Consider the following 21,320-nt stretch of genomic DNA (forward strand, 5'->3'; position numbering starts at 1 on the left):
GCCCCTGCTCAACCCACCCCAGGCGTGAAGATTCCAGGGGGTTCGACAGACCAGCTCTCCACCTGTGAGGGGCGCAGGGGGTTTGGTTTTGCTCCCCTTTGCCTCCTCCCCCTGGAGCAGTAAACCTCACCAGTGCTTTTCCAAAACGCAGCTCCCACCTTCCTTTACTCTCTGGGCCTCTGCTCGGCCCCACCCCAGTTCTGGCTGGGCTCCCGACCCCAGTCCCTCCCACGAGAGGGACGAGCGCCAGGTGCTCCGGGAAGGACCTGTCTGCCACGTGTCCCTCTCCACCTCTGCACTCAGCCCTCCCTAACCCTCCTCTGTCCTTCCACGTGGATCAGGACTCCGTTCTCCCCAGTATGCACTGGCCAGCACCCACCCAAGAATCCACGTCCATCATGTTATAAATCCAAGTCCGAACACACTTCTCCCAGCCCGATCTGACCCGGGCCCTGTGCCACGCGCTCTTCTTTGCCCTCCCAGACTCCTTTCTTGCTGAAGATTTAAGGGAGCCAGAGAACCGCAGAATCCCAGCCGCGCCCCAGCCAGATCCTCTGGCTCCACGGGCACGTCGCGTCACGTTCCCAACCACACAGGCCAGGACGCAGAGAGAGGGGCTGGCTGACGTGCCGAGGCAGTCGTTACAGAAACTGACATTGGTATGGGGAGCTTCTCCCTTTGGGCCCCCTCCGGCTGGCTTCCGGAAGGCCCTGAGAGCCTCCGGGGCAGGTCTGGGACTCACGTACCTGGTAGCAAAATCCCCGCCTACTGTCTTTGAGGAGAAGCGGTAAGTGTTCCCCAGGAGCCATCTGGTTGCCAACTTTCGCCGGACTCCCCAGCCTGAGGCCCTTGTCCTAGAGGACCCACCATCCTCACCCCGGGAGGGCCTCTCCGGAGTGTGAAGATGCTGGCCCAGCCCAGCAAGCCTGCCAGACACGCAGGTAGGGCACGGGATGAGATGTGTCCCCTCAACTCTCCTCCTGGACGTCGCTAAGACGGACTCTCCACCCCCCACCAAACCTGTGCCTCTCACCATCCTCCCCTCCCGACGGTCTCCCGGCCCAAATCCCGACAGCCATCATGGACTCTCCACTCTCCCACCTCCCATGCCACTCAGCAGTGAATCCTGTTGGCTCTGCCTTCAAAAAACACCCAGAATCATTCCTTTCACCACCTCCATCCTGGTCTGAGCCACTATTCTCTCCCCCAAAAATGACTGCATTGCTTCAAATTGGTCTCCCTGCTTCCACTGCTCTCTCTTCTCCACCAGCAGCCACACAGATCCTTTTAAAACCTCCAACCCTCCAATGCCTCCGGGGGGGAAAAGCCATGGTCCTTACAAGGCGCTGCAGGACCTGATGCCCAGCACCTCCCTGCCTCACCTCCCGGCTCCCTTCCCCTCACTTCTAGAACCCCACCTGCAGCCACTGCCATGATGTCATGTGAACATACCTCAGGGCCTTGGCACTTACTGCTCCCTCTCCCTCAACACTGCATGGCTCACACCCTGACTTCCGGTCTCTGCTCAAATCTCACTTTATCAGAAAGCCTTCTCTGGTCCCATGATATTAAATGGCAACCTCCCTCCACCCCAGGCAATTCCTAGGCTCCTCCCCCTGCTTTGCCCACCACCTTCCTACCTGCTAATAGCATATGCTCGCTTGTTTAATCCGTCTCCCCCACTGGAATCTGTTCCGCTTACAACTGCATCCCTGGTGCCGAGAACGGTGCCCACAATATTTGTGGAATAAATGCTCTCTTTTAGACCTTTTAACAATCTTACTCTATTCCCACTTCACAAAGAAATGGGCTCAGAGGGCATAAGTAACTGGCTCATGTGGTCATGTGGCAAGTAAGTGGCTGGTGAGGATGTGAATCAAAGTCTGACTCTTGAGCCCTGTGTTGTCGTATCTTTCCGTTTTCCAAGGCAGTCAGAAATACAAGTTTTTATAGAGAATGTCCAAATTTCTAAGTACTAGAAATGTTTCAAACTCCGGGCAGGTCAAAGGAAGCAGATCCCCACAGGCCGGATGTGGTCCAGAGACTACCCAACAGAAGCCCCTGCCGGGGGTGGGGTCGGGTGGGGTGGGGTGGCGGGGCGCACCAACTCTTCTTCGCTGGGTTTTCGGAGATGATTCAAGGAGATAATCCAGTAAAGACGCAGCCCAGGGCTCCACACGAAGTAACTCTCTGATAAACTACCTCCTGATGAAACCAAACGTCAGTCCTCTGGCCGGAGAGAGGGCGGGACGCTCCACAACCCCAGCCACACTGGTCAGGGACAGCAGTCGCTAAAACCGGGGTACACGTGCTGCGGGGGGGGATGTGGCTCTGACCCCCCAGGGTCCAGCAGGGCCGCAGCTCAGAAGCCACACAGCCCAGACACAGTCCTGTCACCGCCACCAGCGCCCGGGGCTACCTGACGCAGCAGACGCCCTCCCACCACCAGGAGCCCTCCAAGGCTCTGGAACAACCTGTCCTCTGTGGGCTCATCACTTGCGTTATCTAAAACGTGGATTGGTTCTGCTAAATCCTGAAACGCTAGAATGAAGAACATTTTGTGAAACCCAGGAGGTGGGGGCTGGAACCCACGGAAGCACGAATCCCTGCTTCCCGCCACGGGAGATTCGCCTTCTGGCTTTTCTCAAACCAAGATGCGCTTGAGGCTAAAATACAACTTAAAAATATCAGATACATTGGCGAGTAGGTCCGTGAGGACGTTAAGGTAGCAAGAAGATTTCGAGGCCAGTGTCGGGGAGCGGGGGCCCTCTGTGGCTGTCTAGTGGACAATGGACACCAGGTGCTGACGGCGCAACAGCCTGGCCCCAGGCCCCCATGCGAGGAGCAAGACGCAGAGCCACCGCGGCGCAGTGGGGCCACGTTCGTCCCACCCCACACCTGCCTCCCCTCCCCCCAGTGGCTCCCCAGGAGGCAGGTCCCCAGCCCCGATCTCACTGTTGCCAGGACAAGAGCAGACACTTTAAGGATGGACACTAGAAGCCCGACCCCAGGGCAAGACGTAGCTGGTCTCTGTGTGCCTTTCTCGCTCTGTGTCTGTGTGTCTGTCTCTCTGTGTGAAGGCTGTGTGACTTCCATCTCCCCCACCAACCTCTCGTGAGAACAGGGCGCAGGGGTGAGATTACTCTCTGCCTCACCCTCAGGGCCAAAGGCATGGGCAGAGGTCAGCGAGGAGGGCCATTCAAGAAGGCAAGAAACAGCTGAGCTTATGAAAGGACAGCACTCCCGAGTCCCCAAACTCTGGGGCTCCCAGGGGAGAAGTCTGTGACTTTCATGGTAATGGGTGGTTCTTCCTTCCAAGACCTCAAGGGCAGAAGGTCACCCACCTGGGGAAAGACTCCAGCATGAAGAAGAAACACCATCCCCTGGTCATGGTGACCCTGGGTGTTGGGTTTAAGTAGAAGGAAAGGCAGAGAGAAGGGGCTCTTCTCTCCTGCACATCCCCCCAGCAGCTACATGGAAAACCACCCAGCGTCCACCGGCACCACACTCCTCAGGGTGCCCCAGACGAAGAGGACCTGGCCCCCTGGCCCTCACTGAGACCTGCGGACGCTTCTCTGACCTAGAATCAACGCCGCAGTCAGCCGTGGGCTCTCGCTCCTCACCTCTGACGGGGACTGGGGGCAGCCCTCTCTTCCCTGAATAAGGACAGGCCGGCCCGTCTAATGTAATGCGGTCTAAAGGAAGCCCTGGCCTCTGCCACAGCCTGTCATCCCTCCATTCCCCCTCCCCAACCCCGGCATCCTCCTTCAACCATGGCCCCCTCCCTGGGAAGTTAATTCCGAGTGTGAGATCCAAAGCAGCTCAGAATTCTGTCGTTTGTACCTGGTGACAGGTATGTGCTGCACGGATTTCCCGTTGGCCCGCTATTGCCAGGCCACAGTTGGGGCACTTAGCAACCCTCGAGGTCCCCAACTACACCCTGGAATACGGCCACATGAGAATAAAGAAAAACGATGCCAGTTCTCCAGGCCTCTGGGCTCCCTGCCCTCTACCCTAACAGGCCCCTGGAGCTGGGGAGGCTGCAGAGAGGCCCCAAGTCCCCCCTGATGGCCCCATGTCACAGGCAGATGCCGGGGACCGCCTACAAAGTGAGACAGGCGCTCAGCAGAACCAAAGTGCCCCGTGCCCGCCAGGGCCACCGTCCCCAAGCCTCAGCTCCCTGAGGCCCTCAGAGCGGTTGGGCCTGCAGGCAGGAGACTGGAGTCGGGAAGGCTGCTGCAGCCAGGCGACTGGAATCTGAGACCTCCATTCCACTTCTCTTCACCACGCAGACAAGCCCACCTCGGTGCCCAAGGCGAAGCGGAAGCCTGAGCACCAGCGCCCGGGGCTGCTTTGCACCTTCCTGGGGGACCGGGGCTGGTGGCCCACCTGTCAGGAGTTGCCTGCCTTTATCAGCAGGAGGTTGGTCATCTTGGCGAAGGAGAGTATGACCTCCCAGGTGACAGGGGCAAGGAAAACAGAAGCAGAGGACCTGGGATGGGATCCCCTCAGCCCATCGGAGGAAGGGGAGGAGGCCTGGAGACCCCCGTCCCACTGGAGGCCACCCAGCCGCCAGGGCAGGCCCTCCCCTCGGCGCACACGCCGCTTCCTCCCCAGGCAGCTTGGGAAACAAGATAAATACACGCCGACAAAATACAAAGTGAGACACGGACCGTGATATAACTAAACTCTGAAATGAAGTGTCCTCTGCAGAGGATATACTGAGCAATTTTTGAATTAGGAATTTTTCACAAAGTCATTTAAACACTGTGAGTGGCCACAGTGGCACTGACCTCAGACAACCCCTCACATGGGAGCCACAACCAAACCGGCTTCTAGGACTTTCTGCAGCCCTTTCTAGCATTTTCCCATCTACGATCTCATTTTTATTCTCACCAGAGGTCCTCACAGGAGGACAGTGAAATGGGACTGCTGACCTCCCCTCCTCACCTGCACTCAGCCGGCCTTCCCGGGATGTCAAGTCCACCCCGCTGCCCAGGGAGGGAGCAAGCTGGGTCTCACCCTACCTGTGGCCCTTCCTCCAGCCAGTGTCCCCAGGGCGGGAGCCATGAAAGGGCTTCACGTTATTTAGACTCAACTCAGTGTTCTTATTTCAAATGATTTCCAGACAACTCCGTGACAATGGCATTATCTTTAATCTCACTTTTGCAGAAAACTGAAGACCAGACAGGCAGAGTGCCAATATCACACGGTGAGGAGGTGGGAAAGCCGGGTCTCACTGTTGTCCAGAAAATGCTGCAGGAAGCGATGGACGCAAATCCCAGGTCCAAGCTCACCAGGCGGACTTGCCTCTGGTGCAGGCTTCAGACCCTGGTGTCAGTCCCAGGGAGAGGCACGCGCACAGGACAGTGGGTGTGTGCAAGGATCTCAGGTCTTGGTCCTTACTGGCAAGGAAATGCACCTGCTGCTCGGGGCTGACCCAACGCTCACCCAGTGCCTTTCTTAAGTGGGCTTAAAGATCAGGCTTGGGTATGGGGTTTTCTTTTGGAGTGACGAACATGTTTTGGAACTAGAGGTGGTTGCCTGCACAGCATCGAGAAGGTACTCGATGGCACCCTTTCATATGGTTAACTCGATGTTATAAGAATTTCACCTCCGTAAAAGGAAAAAGGAAAAAAAGCAAACATGGAAAGTTCTAAAACCTTTTTTAGCTGAGAACACAATTTATCATGATGTAGTTTTTAAAATTATTTTTAAAAGAAACACCCAAAGGATGGGAAGTTTGGGTGGTCTCTTCTATACTTCTATCTTCAGATTTTTATCCAACAACAACAGTCCGATAGGGAGATAGCCCAGGTGCCTCGTAGGTGCAGGCACCATGCAAAACACACTCTACATTCGGCCCCCACAGTAACCACATGACACGGGCATCCAGACTCAAAGATCTGGTTCTTAGCTGCTATTCTTAACAGCTATCTATGAGAATAAGGTGTTACTTCCATAATCAAGATAACATGGTGAAGACACCCTCAAAACATAGAAAAACAAAAAAGACTTGCAGGAATAATCCTCTATCAGTGTTTTTTTCTTGATACTTGTCTGCGTTTACCAAATACCGTACAATGTGTGCTAAAAAATACAAACAAGAAAACCTCTCCCAAGCCTCAGTCTACCTGGCTGTGATTTGAGCCAAATGAGTAAGCAGCAGGAAAGGGCTCACAGGATGTCACTACCTCCATGGGACCTCTGCCCTGCCACTGGGGTTTGCAAACAGGCATTTTTGGAGGAGCTGCAGGGTTCCATATCAAAGAAGCATTTTCTCAATAAACAAGGGAAATTTAACTGCCTAAGCACATTCTGGTTCATTGCTGGGAGGAGTGTAAATTCTTTGCACCTCTACGAGAGACAATTCGGTAACATTTCTCAACAATGTACGTGCCTGGTTTCTCAAAAAATGAGAACTACCACCTAGACCTACCACATGGCCCAGCAATTCTACGTCTGGGTATATACCCCAAAGAATCGAGAGCAGAGAGTCAAACAGGTCCCTGTCTACCCATGTTCACGGCAGCACGATTCACCACAGCTGGGAGGCGGACACAACCCAAGTGTGCATCCACAAATGAGAGGATAAACAAATGTGCTGTATGCAGGCAACGGAGTATTATTGCACTTTGAAAAGGAAGTCCCGCCACGTGCTGCACCACAGGTGAGCTCTGAAGACATTGTGCGAAGCACAAGAAGCCAGTTGCACAACGACGTGATTCCACCGACATGAGGTTCCGAGGAAAGGGAAAGTCAGAGATAGAAAGTAGGGTGGTGGTGGCCAGGGCCAGAGGAAAGGAGGATGGGGGGCTAGTGTTTCATGGCCACAGAGTTTCAGTCTGAGATGATGAAAAAATCCTGGAAATGAACAGCAGTGAAGGTTGCCCACAACACCGTGAACTGAATGCCGCTGAACCGTACACTTAGGAGCCCAGTTAAAGAAACGTTACTTCTCGATCATGGAATACAACACAGTCGTTAACAAGGATGAGGCAATGCCATGTCACCTCAGAGCTCTCTCAAAGACAGCAGGCGAAAGATCTGGGGCAGAAGAGGGGGTATACTACTTGCATGCATGTGCCAGGTCTGTGTTCCAGATTTGGAAGTAACTGGTATCCTGAAAGTGTCCACAAGACATGACAGTGGTGGTCTGAGGGGTGGCAAGGTGGACGGCCATGCAGGGAACCTTACTTTCCATGGTAGAGCCTTTTTCACACCTTCATAATTTTATACCATGTACACTGTAAGCTACTTAAAAATTAACTTCAAGACATTGAAGATAATGTCCAACCCCCTGCTTCTTGCTATTAGAGAGGAGCTTTGCACCAGACCGACACTTCAGCCAGGACCAACCATAAACGCTGGATAAGACAGCTATCCGAGGACCACGGGAAACCACGCAGGGAGCTATGACGAGAAGGGACAAGGTCTCTGAGGGCAGGGAAACCCATTTCAGTGAACCCGACATACTCGGCCATGTTTTGCCCTTGAGGCCAGGGTTCAGAGGCCGGCCAAAGAGCAAGGCTATACGCTTTCAAGGGGCCAGAGAAACAAAGATCAGTGAGCAAGGATTTCAAGGCAGAGCACAGGGGTGAGGTCCTAGAGAGGAGAGAACCTTTCTCTCCACACACCCCCTCGACATGTCTGCCAACCGGCAAGCTACAGGACGCGCGAGAGACCAAGAACTCAAGCAGAAAGCGACAGCTGAGAGGCTAAAATCGAAGGGGATTGTGGGCAGTCTCCTAGTGCTGGGAATTCAGGGTCCCTCAAGAGGGGGACCAGACTTTGAGTTAAAACCCCTGAAGGATTATTTCCTAAGAGGAGACATAAGAGAAACCAGCTCTCAGACTAAAACCCAGCCCTAAATCTTCTTGACCCCACAGTGGATCAAGGTGAGCTGCAAGAGAAGTAAATCCTCTCTGGAGAGACACACCCACCGGAGCCGCTACTATTCTCTGTACACGATATTCAGCCTTTAATTTATCCAGCATTTTTTTTTTAAAAGGCCAGGATGTCATGAGAGGGCAAAAGTCAATAGGGAAAAACCAAAAGTCAATAGGGAAAAGCAGACCCACTGGTACATCAGATATTGCAGTTGTCAGAGCCTTTAAAATGTTTCGTATGTTCCGAAGAATAGATGACAACAAGAAGAACTTAACTGGAGTACTGGAAACTGTTTTGTTTTTAAATCAAGTGGAAATTCTAGAAATGAAAAAATAGTGCAATTAAAGATTCCACAGATGAGCTCAAGCATTGATTTAACAAAGCAGATAAGAGGATTAGTAACCTGGAAGTTAGGTCAGTAAAAATGTTCAGTCTGAAAGTAAAAAAAAAAAAAAGGTGGGGGGGGAGATTCAGGGAAAAAAAAAAACAAAAACAGATTTATGGAATATGGTAAAAATGTCTAATAAGGACACCTAGAGTCCTGGAAGGATGGAATGAAGCAGAAGGATACTGGCTGAAAATTCCAAAACTGATGAAAGACATCAAACCATCAATTCAAAGAGCTCTTCAGATACCAGGCAGAGTAACTGCAAAGAAAAGTGCTACACACATCATTATGAAACCGTGGACACCAAAGACAAACTATAAAAGCAACCAGAGGAAAAACTACTCATTCCTTTAAAAGGAGCAGCAGTATGTCTGACAGCTGGAATTTCAACAAAAATAGTAGAAGCCACAGGATCTCAGGAGATGCCTTCAAAGGGCTCAGAGTAAAGCAGAGTCAACCTAGAATTCTCCCTCCGACAAGTGAACTACAAAACTGAAAGCAATAAACACATTTCCAGGCAATCAGAAATGGAGAGAATTTACCACCAACAGACCTTCATGAAAAGTGACACTAAAGGGAATTCTTCAAGAAAAGGGAAGCACAGAAATGAAGGAATAGAGAGCATCTGAGAGGGCAGACAGGGGCAAGTATGCGCATTGGCTATTTGCTGTGGAAGACTGCAAACATACCGTCTTATGCGGCTTCAAATATATGTTGAGTTAACATACATTACAATCGCCCAAAAGTCTGGGGGAGAGGGAATTGAGCACTGTGAGGTCCTGCACTGTGACCAAAAAGGTAAAAGTACTGACTTGGGGTAGATGCAAATGCATCATGATTGACACGTATCAACATTATTTCATTGTTGAAAGATATTTTGATGCATTCTGGAAAATACATGTTGTCCTTAAGTGCATCAAAATCATTAAAAAATGCAAGGTCAAAAATCAAGTTCCGACAAATTTCAAAGGACTGAAATCATAGAGTATGTTCTCCGACTGCAGCAGAAGTAAACTAAAAATCAATAATGAAAAGATGACCTTAAAATTCCCTGGCTGTTTGCAAATTAATTAATGTACACTGAAATAGCCTGTGGATCAAAGATAACTCGATGGAAATTAGGACATATCAAAATTTGTAGAAGAAAGCAAAAAGCAAGTGATGAGGGAAATCCATAGCATCAGGTGCATGTTTTAGAAAAGAAAAATGCTAAAATTAGTTAGCTAAATTCCATCTTGAGAAGGTAAAAAAAGAACATGATGTTAACCCTGAAGAAAGTAAAAGAAAATCAAAGTCAAAAACAATGAATTATGGAAGTGTACAAAGAGAGCAATAAAAAGGTGGTTCACTGAAAAGGCTCAAACATTAACAAACCTCAGCAAGATAGATTAAGGACAAATAAAAGACAGAAGGCACAAACTACCAAAACCAGTAATGAAAAAGGAACATTGCTGGGGCGCCTGCGTGGCTCAGTCATTAAGCGTCTGCCCTCGGCTGAGGTCATGATCCCAGGGTCCTGGGATCGAGCCCCCATCGGGCTCCCTGCTCGGCGGGAAGCCCGCTTCTCCCTCTCCCACTCCCCCAGCTTGTGTTCCCTCTCTCGCTGTGTCTCTCTCTGTCAAATAAATAAATAAAAATCTTTAAAAAAAGAAAAGAAAAAGGAACATTGCCACAAATCCCACAAACAAGATAAAAAGAGGATAAACATGTAAAAAATGTGACATTTATACGAAATGGATAAGTTCCTGAAAAAACAAAAACATTCTATAACTTATACAAAAAAACCAAAAAACCAAAAACCTTGTACTTGTGAAGGAAACTGAATCTCATAAAGAAAACTCCTGAGCCACAGGGCCTCACTAGGGAGTCCTTCTAATCCTGTAAAGAACCTGTGTGTTCTTCAAGCTCTCCCAGGTTAGAAAAAGGAAACACTTCTCAAATTAGTTCCTAAGTCCAGCACAACCACGATGCCCAAACCTGCCAAGGACATGGGAAGAAAGTAAAAATGCAAGCAGATCTCCCTCACGCACACAGTCAACCAGAGCCCTAAGGAAAACACGAGCAAACTGCAGGGCACGGTGGTGCTGGTGGGCTGCAGAATTCCACCCCTCCTGTTGGTAACAGGGCTTTTCTCCTTTCCAAAGGGATTCACTCATATTATCCCATTTTCGCCAAAGGTTTTATTCTCAGGTACACTTTACACATAGGGAAACTAAGTGAGGCCCAAAGAGGTGAAGATGCTGTCCCAAGGTCACACTGAGGCTAGAGCTGGGCGAGACAAATGCATTCCACGTGATGGGTATTTACAGGCACCTGCGGTGTCCCAGCTCGGCCCAGGGATGTACCTTTGTGCCTCTCCTGCCCCCAGCACCTCCCTTCTGCCTCCCTGGACCTCTTGCTCCTGAAGCCAGTCCGCTCTGCCGCTGTGGCCCTGGGCAGGCAGCATGGTGGGGCCGCAGGGTGCCCCGGAGAGGTTGCAGCGCCCCCTGGCGGCGACGTAGCACACGGGCGTCCTGGAGCACACCACAGGGCCCTCTCTGCCAGGATGGGGGCTCCTGACACTGACCCTGCCCGGAGGAGGGCATCAGAAAATGCCCAAGCCCTGCGTGGCCCGTGCACTGCAGCCTGATCATCAGCATGTCCAAGCTCCACAGTCTACAAAGCCCTTCCGCCTGTGTTTCTACCTGCAGGGAACCCCACAAGCCAAGTATCAATACCCTGCTTTGCAGACGAGGAAAGCGAGGCTGGGAGAGGTGGGCAGCTTGTCTAAATTATCTATGCAGAGAACAACAGATCCAGGGGAGATGCACGACCTTCCCCACCACCCCAGGAGGCCCCCCCCCGCCAAGCACTGTCGATGTGACAGAAGATGTCCTGAGTTACGCCAATTATATGCTGTGTGACAGACAAGGTTGACAGGGATGCTGAAAACTGCACAAATACTAGAGAAAAAAAGAACTCCTGACCTAGCTGAGCAGGGACACAGGCATTTTTTAACATAGAGAACCCAGAGGGATGCCTCCACAGTGGGAGACGTGAGATGCAAAGAGAAACAAGACAGCATAAAAAAACAGAAACTGAAGAACACCTTTCAAGAGACTATAAAGCGAGTAAAGTGGGATTCTTTACGTACATTCAAGCAGGAGCAGCTCCTGGGTAACCACGGGATGCAGGGATGGGGAAAAGGAGACAAATACAATGAGCTGCTAAGCTTGAACTTGGCCCTTTGTGGCAACGGAAGCTGGAGAGTGTCCCCTTCTAAAACCTGCTTTCTGAAGAAGCTGGGTCCAAGGCCCAGCTCAGAAGCTTCTAGCTCTCCTTGGTAAACAGAGAAAACACATGCTCAGGATTCAGCAAACGACTCAGTGTGAGCCTTTGAAGAGCACCGTCTGAGAGAAGTTGAGGCCCGCCAATGGGGCTCCTTGGCAAGGCTTCTACAGTGGCCCCCAAAACTATGGCTCTGTCCACCTGAGTGGCAGGGTCTGTGAAAACAGCAATTTCAGTGAATCCAGAGCCAAGAGCAGCACCTGAACCCAAAATGACATGGTTCCCAACACAGACAATCCTGTATTTTCCACCTATTGAGTTTGTTTGTTAGGGGGAAATAAACCTATGGATAACAGGAAGTTGGCGGATGTAATTTCTGCAGACCTTTGAAAGGCATTTGAGATGAATCCAGACCAGAAACTATTTAAAAGACTGAATCACATGAGAACCGGGTGGATTGGGCTGGAGTAAAGCCAGTAAACAACAGGGGCAGTACGCACTTCTCTCCGTGGAAAAATGTAAACAGCGGGGTCCCCAGGGTTTGGGCTGGTTTTACTTCTTCATCAATGACTTAGAAGGAGAAGGAAGTAGGAACCTGCCCTGAGCATGAAGGAAACTTAGTGCCCTGGGTGGAGGGGAGCGGGCTGGGGGGCCTCACCGGGAAGGCCTCCGGTACGGCTGGGCCCACCGCGGCTGCAGAGACCCAACGCCGGGCCCGCCGCAGGTGCTCAGGGCCAGTGGGCCGCAGAGCCAGAAAGGTGGGCAGAGGAGGGCGGACCTGAAGTGATGCCCGCAGGGAAAAAGCATTCAAAATAAACACACAGAACTTTTTAGTCTGAGAGAGGAACACAGGGAGTTATTGGTGACTGCTTGGATCAGGTAGTTCTTTAAAAAGTTTTAAATTACAGGGGGAAAACAAAACAAAACAAAACAGAAGGAGGGGAGGTTTAGGTCAAGCACAGAGGAAGAGAGAGGAGGGAGTTTCCGGCGAGAGAAGCTCCCTGAAGTCAGGAGGAGCCTCTGAGGGCGAGAGGCCCAGGAGGCAGTCAACACCTGACCCTGGCAGTGAACTCCAAACCCAGGGGGGGGCTGCCGTACTGGCCCCCACACCCCTGGCCCCTCTCTAGCCACGGCCCCCGGCCCCGGGCCCAGACTGCCCTGAGGCCACCCCGAAAGAGCCTCACCTGCTGCTGGCTCTGCTCCTCCAGGTTCATCTTCACCTCCAGCGACTGGCGGGCCTCCAGGAAGGCCTTGCGGAGCTTGCGGTCCGCCATGTAGTAGGACATGATGCCCACGGCGATGGCACACAGGTAGAGGAAGACGTTGGCCAGGATCTGTGCCCCGAGGAGAGAAAAGGACAATGAGGAAGGCACATGCTCAGGAGGAGGGATGGAGAAGGGGGGCACAGGTGGTAACGAAACTCAAACCCCAAGCTGCCTGGTGTCCGGGGAGGGCCCCAGCAAGCCCCTGCCCTCGATGGGGTATTTAGGTCCCTGGAGCAGACCCTGTCCCATTTACCACGGGCGGGTGAGGCCCGTGCCTGGAAGGCTGGTTGAGTTGAGGGGCTGTTCTCCCCTCCTGCTTCATACCACAGCTAAACTGGCCAATCCCGTCCACCTGTGTGGCCTGAGCAGTCCCTCTGCTACCCAATTCATTCATTCATTCACTCACTAACTCATTTGTTCAACCACCACTGAGAACCTATTAGGTACCCTTAGCTGCTGTGCTGATTAGCAGGGTAGGAGAGCATACCAACCCCAGATCCCCTAGCCAGGAGCGTATGAAAGCTGCAGGTTGTATGGAAGGTCACAGGGGACATGCAGCAGTCCTGGGCTGACCTGGTCATCACACTGTCTTACACGTGGTGCTGCAGGTGTGTAGGTGGCTGGGATTCACATGCACCCCCTCAGCCAACCCACCTGCCAGTACCAGTACCCAGGTCCCATGAGGAAGCTACGGGAAGGGGAAAGGGCAGCTCTGGGCACCAGACATCTGTTTTGCAAGCTTGGTACAGTGGCACAAAGGACTTCTTGGGCACTCAGAGTCTGTTCCTCCATCCTTAGCCCCCTGGAGACTCCCCTAGCTGTCTATAGTCCCCAGCTGGCTTCTGCCGGCTGCTGGGACCGCAGACCTGACCGCCTCCTGCCACAGGTAACCTTGGATATGGACCCAAACATCCAAACCACATCTGATTTCCTGGTGCTTGTTGCTAATGGCCATAGTCTTTGACCCTGACTGGGTCCCATTTGGGGCTGGACCAGGTTCTAGCTTCTCCCGCTTCTCCAGCTCCTATGAGGCCCATTTCCAGGTCCGGCCCCTCCCACTTCCCCAGAGGCCAGCTCACACCCTCCCCACCTTGGTTCCCTGAGGTCCCTACCAGGGGAGGCCAGACCCCTCCTCTGAAGGGTGTGGTTTAGGCTGAAGTTTGTAGTTGAGATGTGGGTAGGGAGGCAGAAGAGTTCTTCATTTCTAGACCTACAGAAAGAAAATGTTCTCCTAGAAAAGTATAATGTTTTCTGAATAGGTGAAAAATACAGGGAAGTCAATTTTAGATCTTCAAACAAGATGGTTTAATAGACAATAAGAGAGGTTAACTCCGACATGAATTTTCTGGGGACTCTCAGTTACACCATATTCTTCTCTAATTCTGTTTAATCAGGGCTGATCAACGCTGACCCACCACCCTCAGCAGAAAGTTCCTGCAGGCCTGGGCACTCAGCAAAGGCCCGCTGAATAATGAACTTATTAGTAGGTGAGGTGTGTCTCGATACTGGTCATCAAATGCAGATTTTAAAAGCTCCTTGGATGGCTGGTTCCGGCAACTAACACCTCATTGTGTTCTTGGGTCTGGGCAGCCCCGATTGCCTACACCATTCATGCGGCAAGTGGGCGACTTCAAAATCTCATGGGATATCTCTTCCACTTCTGCTTGGGCATGATAGGCCATTCCCACCTGAGCGGTCAGTATCCATATGGCCTCAGGTCACTTATTAAATACCTGATAGTCCAAAGAGCCGCCAATTTATGTTGAGTCAAAGCAAATCACACAGACCACGCTGAGTCTGAAAGCCAGTCTTGGCCTGAGGTCCAGGAACTTCTACGAACCCAGAGGCCACCTCCCTTTGGGGACTGTATAGCCTTGGAAATCTGCCCGGCCCCAAGTTCATGGTATAGGAAGCTAGTCAACAAGGTCAGGCTGTACCTCACGCATCCTCACTGAGCAGTTGCACTTTGCCAAAGCTCACACGGGGTCCAGATACAGCAGTCACCAAGGCCAAGGGTCTCCGGCCTTATGGGGCTCTGGGTCCTGGAGGTTAATGGAATAGCTGCACATTGAGGATTCGCACGTCTGGGCCCCATACCTACCAGTGTCCACGACTCCCAACCAGAGGCTCCAGACAAGGCAAACTGCCCTGGGGCCACAGGCCCATCTCTGGCCCTGGCCACAACCAGCCTGAGCTGCCACACCAGGCCAGGGACAGAGCTTCACACTCAGGGGTCTCCTTACCCCACAACAGGCCCTGCCTGACCACCTGGCGGGGTGGACGGAACAGACTCTGTAAAGTGTACAGTGCTGAGGCTATGTCAGGCTTACTGCTGTCATGATCCACTGGGCTGCCCACCTAAGAAAACCACACCTGCTCTGCAGACAGAGAGCAACTACAGTGGTAAAGCTTCAGACCAACCTCCACCAAAGATGGTTATCCAAGGAGCAGAACAGGATTCAGGTTCAGCTTGCACCTGGAGACCATTTCTATGGGGCAGCACTCCCTTCCTTGAACTATGCCTATTTTAAAATAAGCTCCCCTTTCGCTTTCCACTTGGAGGTGCAGAAAACAGGTGCAGGAGGCGGCCTGGCCTGTGGCGCTGCCCCTCGCTGGATGGGCAACCTGCTAGATCAGGTAATTTCTCTGAGCTCCTCCTTCACCATCTGTGAGCTGAGAGCTAACTCCTCTCGAAAGTCCCTGCAGGCCTGACCCCTCACTTCAGAGGGCGAAGGTTGGGCCTGGACAGGACCCCCTCGGAAAGGCTGGAGGGAAGGCAAGGATGGGTCGGTCACACTGCCTCCTGTCCCCTGAGCACCCCAAATTACAGAGGGCATTGCCCACCCCTTCCTGACCTGCACTCTCAGCTCACGTGTGCAGGGACGTGGATGCAAATGGCCACAACTGGGCCACACGCTGGAGACTCATGTGGGTCCTGCAGGTCCCTCCCATGCCAGGGAATTCTCCCTCTGCCTCCCAGAGAGCTTATTCCTTTCTAGAGAATTCTCCCAGGAGCCCCAGGCTGTGGGATTCTCAGAGCTCCCTTAATTCTCTAAACTTGCCTCGACTAAAGAAAGGGGACTTTCTTTAGTTGCTGTTGCTCTGTTCCCGCCCAACCCCTCTGTTCCATGCAGCCATAGCTCCACAGCTTGGAAGGAGCTCAGCAATCCCCCGGTGCCAGGCAGCAAGTGGCGGGAGGATTAGCTAGGGCCCTACAGGTGACTCGCCGCCTCCAAGTCCAGGGCACAAATCAGATTGGGCCATGCTGCTAAGCCAAGGAGACCTCCATCCAGGAAGCCAGGGTCCACTAGCGGGGAGGAAGGTTTGGGAGCGAGGAGTTGCTCTGCTTGTGGGAGAGGCTCTCAACATGCAAAACACACAGCAACACAGCCACCTGGGTGATGGTCGCCCGGCCAGCTCCACCCCTGGGGGGGCTCAGGTGATTGGGGGGCTGGGCAGTGGTCTCCCATGCTCCCGGGTGACCCCGCTATGTGGCCTGATGTGTGGCCAGGGCCAGGAAACTCTCCTCCCAGCCTTAGTTCCTTGCCTGGGATATCACCTCACATCACATTAGGTCCTGGACACAGGCACATGCTTGACCTGCCTCACCTTGTTTAATCCACTCAAGACCGGCCATGTTGTTCCGATTTTACAGGAGAAGGAACGGAGACAGAGCGAGGGCTCAGAACCAGGGGACAGGTTTGCTCCCATGCTCACCTCTTCTATTCCATGACGCAGAGCCCCATCCTGCAAGCACCCCTGGCCTACTTACATATGGTAACCCCACCTCCCCCGAGAAAGGATATGGGACATTTTGAAAACTAAAACTGCCACCCAGACACCTGCCCTAAGGCACTCTTGTGGGAGCTGTTGACATTTATGTTCTGAAAGAAAGTGGTAGAGGTGTGCACGAGGGCACACATAACAGCAGTATCTTTAAGCTCTTCAGATTCAGACATTTCCTGTTTCACGTTTATAACCATGTCTCACTTAGCAGAATGGATGTGCTAATCGATATGGGGAAAAAAACGAGTTTCACTCCTCACGCGGTGAGCCCAGCATGGTGCCAGCACCGAGGAGTCCACGGTGACTGAGACACTGTCCCCGCCCCCAGGGCCACCGAGGGCGGGAGGCGGCCCAGGTCCAGGGAGGACACGGTGGGGTAAGCAGGGAGGCTGTCGTTTCTCTAAAACACATCCGTGAGTCTTGGTTCCCGCTACAGGTTAAGAATTGTAGACCCAAGGAAAACTTGAACCCTGGCGAGAGTCTGAACTGTGTCTCTCACGTGACTGGGACAAATGGGTGTCTTCATGCTGAGCCCTGAGCGCTGCTGTTCTCTAGGGTAAGTTCCTGGGGCTCCTCAGGGTAACGAGGGAGGGTCTCTCTTCTCCCTCCAGGGCTGCCTTCCCTGTACCCCGCCCCCAGCTACACCTGGCCCACCCGGCAGGCCCCTCCTCCTCCCCAAGAGCCCTGCTCAGCCCCCCATTTCCCCCGGCGGGCCCCTGCCTCCTTACCCTCCCCCGTGCTCCCCAGACCCACCTGAGGTAGTGCAACCACGTCACAACTCGTCCCTCACCCCGACCCCTTCAGCCTCTGGTCAGCAGAGGAGCAGACCAGAAACCATCACAGACCTGACCTCCCAGCCTCATCATCTCCCTGGGACCCAGCCCTCAAGTCAGTATCGCCTCCGCTGCACCCCAGCTCTTTCCCACCCCAGCCTCTGAACAGAGGAATGAAGCTCGGTCACTTTGCTGGGGACTGTGCAGGCCAGGACAGCTGGGGAGACCGTCCCCTGCAGGAAATATCCAGAGGATAAGGCTGAGCCTGCAAAGAGCACAGAGGCCGGATGGATGGCAGTCACACTGGTCAGGGAGGTGTCACACTGCGTCAGGGAGGTGTCACACAGCTTCAAGACGATGCAGGTCTCAGAAACTAAGACTGGCTCGGACACTGCACTCAGTGACCCCCGAGCACAGCAGCATGGCAGGAGGGCTTCTTGTCTCCACCACTGTCCACAGTGACCGCCTCGGGGCGGGGGGGTGGGGGCTCCAACGGCAGGGTTCACACACAGGACACCTGCCCCTGGGAAGCAGCTCCGGAGGCCAGCAGGAGCCCTGATGCGTGGCCCTTGGCTCCTTGGGGGGTTCAGGCGGGGGGCCGTGGTGCCACCGTGAGCCTGTTCCTCTGGACGCCCCACACCAGGCTTCAGTCTCGGGGTGATTCCCGCCCCCACAATGAGCCTGAGAAGCCCTGCTCTGGGGTGCCACCAAGGTCACCTCTTCTTACCCCAGTGGCCCCCTTTCTCCAAAGAAAGAGACTGGGCAGCAGTCTCACTGCAAAAGAACTGTTATTTTTTTTAAAAAAAACACAAGATTTTTAAAATAATGAGGAGAATGAATGAATCTCCCAAGTGGGTAAACATTTAGACGACAGCTTCATCTAACCCATGACAGCCAGATGAAGTGTTTGTAATACCCCAGCTCAGAAACACAGCCGTGAGAAAATTCCTTTACAAAACCCTTCCCCTTGGAATCTGATGAATCACAATATCCTGTACATTTCTAACAGTCCACGGGGACATGGGACTGCTCAAAGCAGGGCTTTAAAAAAGAAGTCATCCCATCGGAGGAGGGCTGGTGCCTCCCCTGCCCAGGCCGACCCCACCCCATAGGCTCATTCCAGCCTGGGGATTCCAGAACACTCCAGAACTGGGGAGAAGGAAACCCAGAGAGAGAAAGCCGCTCTGGGATGTCAACGTCCTTGTCAGCCGCCCTCAGAGACCTCGTGATGCTCTGTGTCGGGGGAAGACCACGTTGGAGCCTCTGTTCATTAAAACGAACTTAGATGTTTTGGAAAAAACAAAACACAAAATTCTCCAAGGAGCCGTGGGGCAGGAAGGATGGAGGGAGCAGGCACCTCTGCAGGTAACCAGCCTCCCCAACCCAAGGAAGCCAGGCCAGAACCTGGGGCGGCCCCACGCAGTGCCCAGGGGCGCCCCCCTCTGGAGCTCACTGCAGACTGCAGGTGGTCCTCATCAGTCAGGTCCCTGCTATGTGCCCTCCTCCCAGAGGCCTGCCCTGGCCAGCCCCCCCTTGCTCTCTATAACATTTTCCTGTTTAAGAGCCTGCAGAGAAGTCTCTGCACTTTGCATTCCCCCACCCTTTTCTTGTTTGTCCGTTTACTCTGTTTACTTCATGAGAAAGCCAGCTCCCAGGGGACATGTTCTGAGTGACTCTGGGAAATTGGTGTCTACTGACAATACCGTAACAGAGTTTGCTCAGAGCCTCCACGTTCACTATCCTGCTTACTTGTCACAACAAGTAAAGTTCGTATTCTCATTTTGTGGAAGAGACTTGAATCCAGAGACACGAGGCTACAAGGCTGTGATCTCCTGATGGTGCTCACACTGGAGCTCACATCTCTTTCCTCTTTTGCCCACCCCCCCCCAACAAGCACAGAGTTCGAGTTTCAAGACGCTAATAAAAACCTGCCCCCAACCCAGGGGACTGAACATCAGAAGGCAGCCTGGCCAGACCTGTATGGCCTGGGGGGCAGGTCCACTGCTGGCCTCGCCCCCAACCAGCAAGCACAGGACCTGAGCACAAGTCCAGGACTTTCCCTACGTTTCTTAGCTGAGTTGTGACAAGGCTCAGCAGAGGCTGGGTGAAGTCAAAGGCACTGGGGGCCCATGGGGAGCACAGAACCCAGAAAGGACCTGAAGCATCTACACAGGTGGGGAGGTCTGCAGACAACGGGGCGGGGGGGGGGGCTCCCTCATGCTACCCTGCAGCTAACTCTAGCATCTCTGTGCCAAGAGATGTCTGGGGTCTCCAGTAAATACAACCCTACTCAGCACAATTCAAGATTCGAGCTTTGGGGTACCACTGAGCTGTCCTTCCAAGCTTGGCATCTGTCAAGTTTCCACCATGTGCCTCAAAACAAGAGGACCTCTAGAAGCTTCCAACTTGTCATATAGCTTGGGCATGCCTCTGCTAAAAGACACTCAATGTCCACCCTCGTCCTAAACAAAGACAACTTCTAGAATAGGCATCCAGCCAACCTGACATGTTACATGAGGTCCCTCATGATCTGCTGCATTGCCAGAACAGCTTCTCAGGTTGTGCACTGCACAACCCCAGGGGCACCACTCTGCAGACTCTGACCTGATGGCTCCCCTACAGGTATGGAACATGGCAGTCCTGACAACTGGGTTCTAGTGTCACTTGTTTCTTCTACCTGGCTGGACCTCTCTCCAATCCTCTAAGAAGATGTGCTATGTCAGGGCACTACAGCTCTAACCAGAACATCCTGCCTTTGCTCTGGCCTGTGGAGGGCCATGCGTGATGATCCTCCGACATAACCCAGGTCAAACACCCAGCACATACCTGTTATGGTTACGATCCCAAGACCCAGCTCCAAAACTACCATCCCCATCCCCCAAACAGAACTATTCATTCATTCATTCATTCAAGATTTAGTGAATGCCCATCCCGTGCCAGGGAGCTGCTTGACGTGTAGCAGTGAATAGGGCAGAAAAAGTCCCTGCCGTCAGTGGATATTCTGGTAACAGTAGACACAAAAGAAACATAATTCAACAACAAGAGTTATCAGAGCTCAGCAGAGAATAGAGATGATAAAGTGACGGTAGCTGCTTTAGGATCAGAAGGTGAGGGAGAAGGCTGGCCCCCATTCTTCACTCCCCTGGACAAGTGTCATACAGCCCCACCCTTGCCACTGCCTCACCGAGACCCTTCCCTCCTGCTGACTCTGACCGTGGCATCTGCTTTGGCCCAAATGGATGTCAGCACATATGACACGAGTGAATGTTGAGATACGCCCGCAAGTCCTCTTCCGCTGTTGCCATGAGAACAATATGCACCGAGACGTGCAGTCGTATAGAACGAGGGACCCGTGGGGACCCCGTAAAACCCAAGCTACACCTGGAGCCCAACCCAGCTGAACCCAGCCCAGATCAGCCACCCCCCGGCCACGCCATGCATGTGCAAGTGAGGAACATGTCACTGTGTGCCACTCAGGGGCGGGTTGGTGGTTGGGACAGGTGTCCCTGAAGCAGGAGCACTGAAGCTGAGATGTGAATAGCAAAAAAGACCCAGCCGTGGGAAGACTCAGAAGAAAAAGCATCCTGGCTGGAGAATATATGCCACTCTTCCAGGGGACACCCCCACCGTACCTTCTGATGCCTCTCCCCGCCCGGGACACAGCAAGTCCCCAAGGGCCGGGGCATCCGCGAGTGGAGGCCAGGGATGCTGCTGAACATGCCATAATGCACACAGCAGTCCCCACAATAAATACCCAGCCCCAAGTGTCAATAGACCTGAGGTTGGGAAGCCTTGGCTAGAACAATGCCTTCTTCCTTTCTGATTCCTGAGGATTCACATGAAAGTTTAAGCTTTTTTACTGCACAGTAATGAACTCTGAGGACAAAGATGTGAGCAAGCAGATGTTTATGTCAGTCACAGGCCCTGGGGCTAAGAGGAAAATGTTCCTGA

At 52.9% G+C, this 21,320-nt stretch overlaps 1 protein-coding gene across 5 annotated transcripts in view; it reads right to left on the reverse strand.

Moving 5' to 3' along the window:
• Positions 1–21,320, reverse strand: part of ADCY3 (adenylate cyclase 3) — a 78,738-nt gene that overhangs the window by 29,510 nt on the left and 27,908 nt on the right. For all 5 annotated transcript variants that reach the window (XM_035728783.1, XM_027621313.1, XM_027621311.2 and 2 more), the window contains one exon: positions 12,730–12,879. In XM_035728783.1, coding sequence (XP_035584676.1) covers positions 12,730–12,879 — 150 coding nt within the window. The remainder of the gene's footprint in view (positions 1–12,729; positions 12,880–21,320) is intronic.

This window comes from Zalophus californianus, chromosome 8 (assembly GCF_009762305.2).
Source record: "Zalophus californianus isolate mZalCal1 chromosome 8, mZalCal1.pri.v2, whole genome shotgun sequence".
NCBI lineage: Eukaryota > Metazoa > Chordata > Mammalia > Carnivora > Otariidae > Zalophus > Zalophus californianus.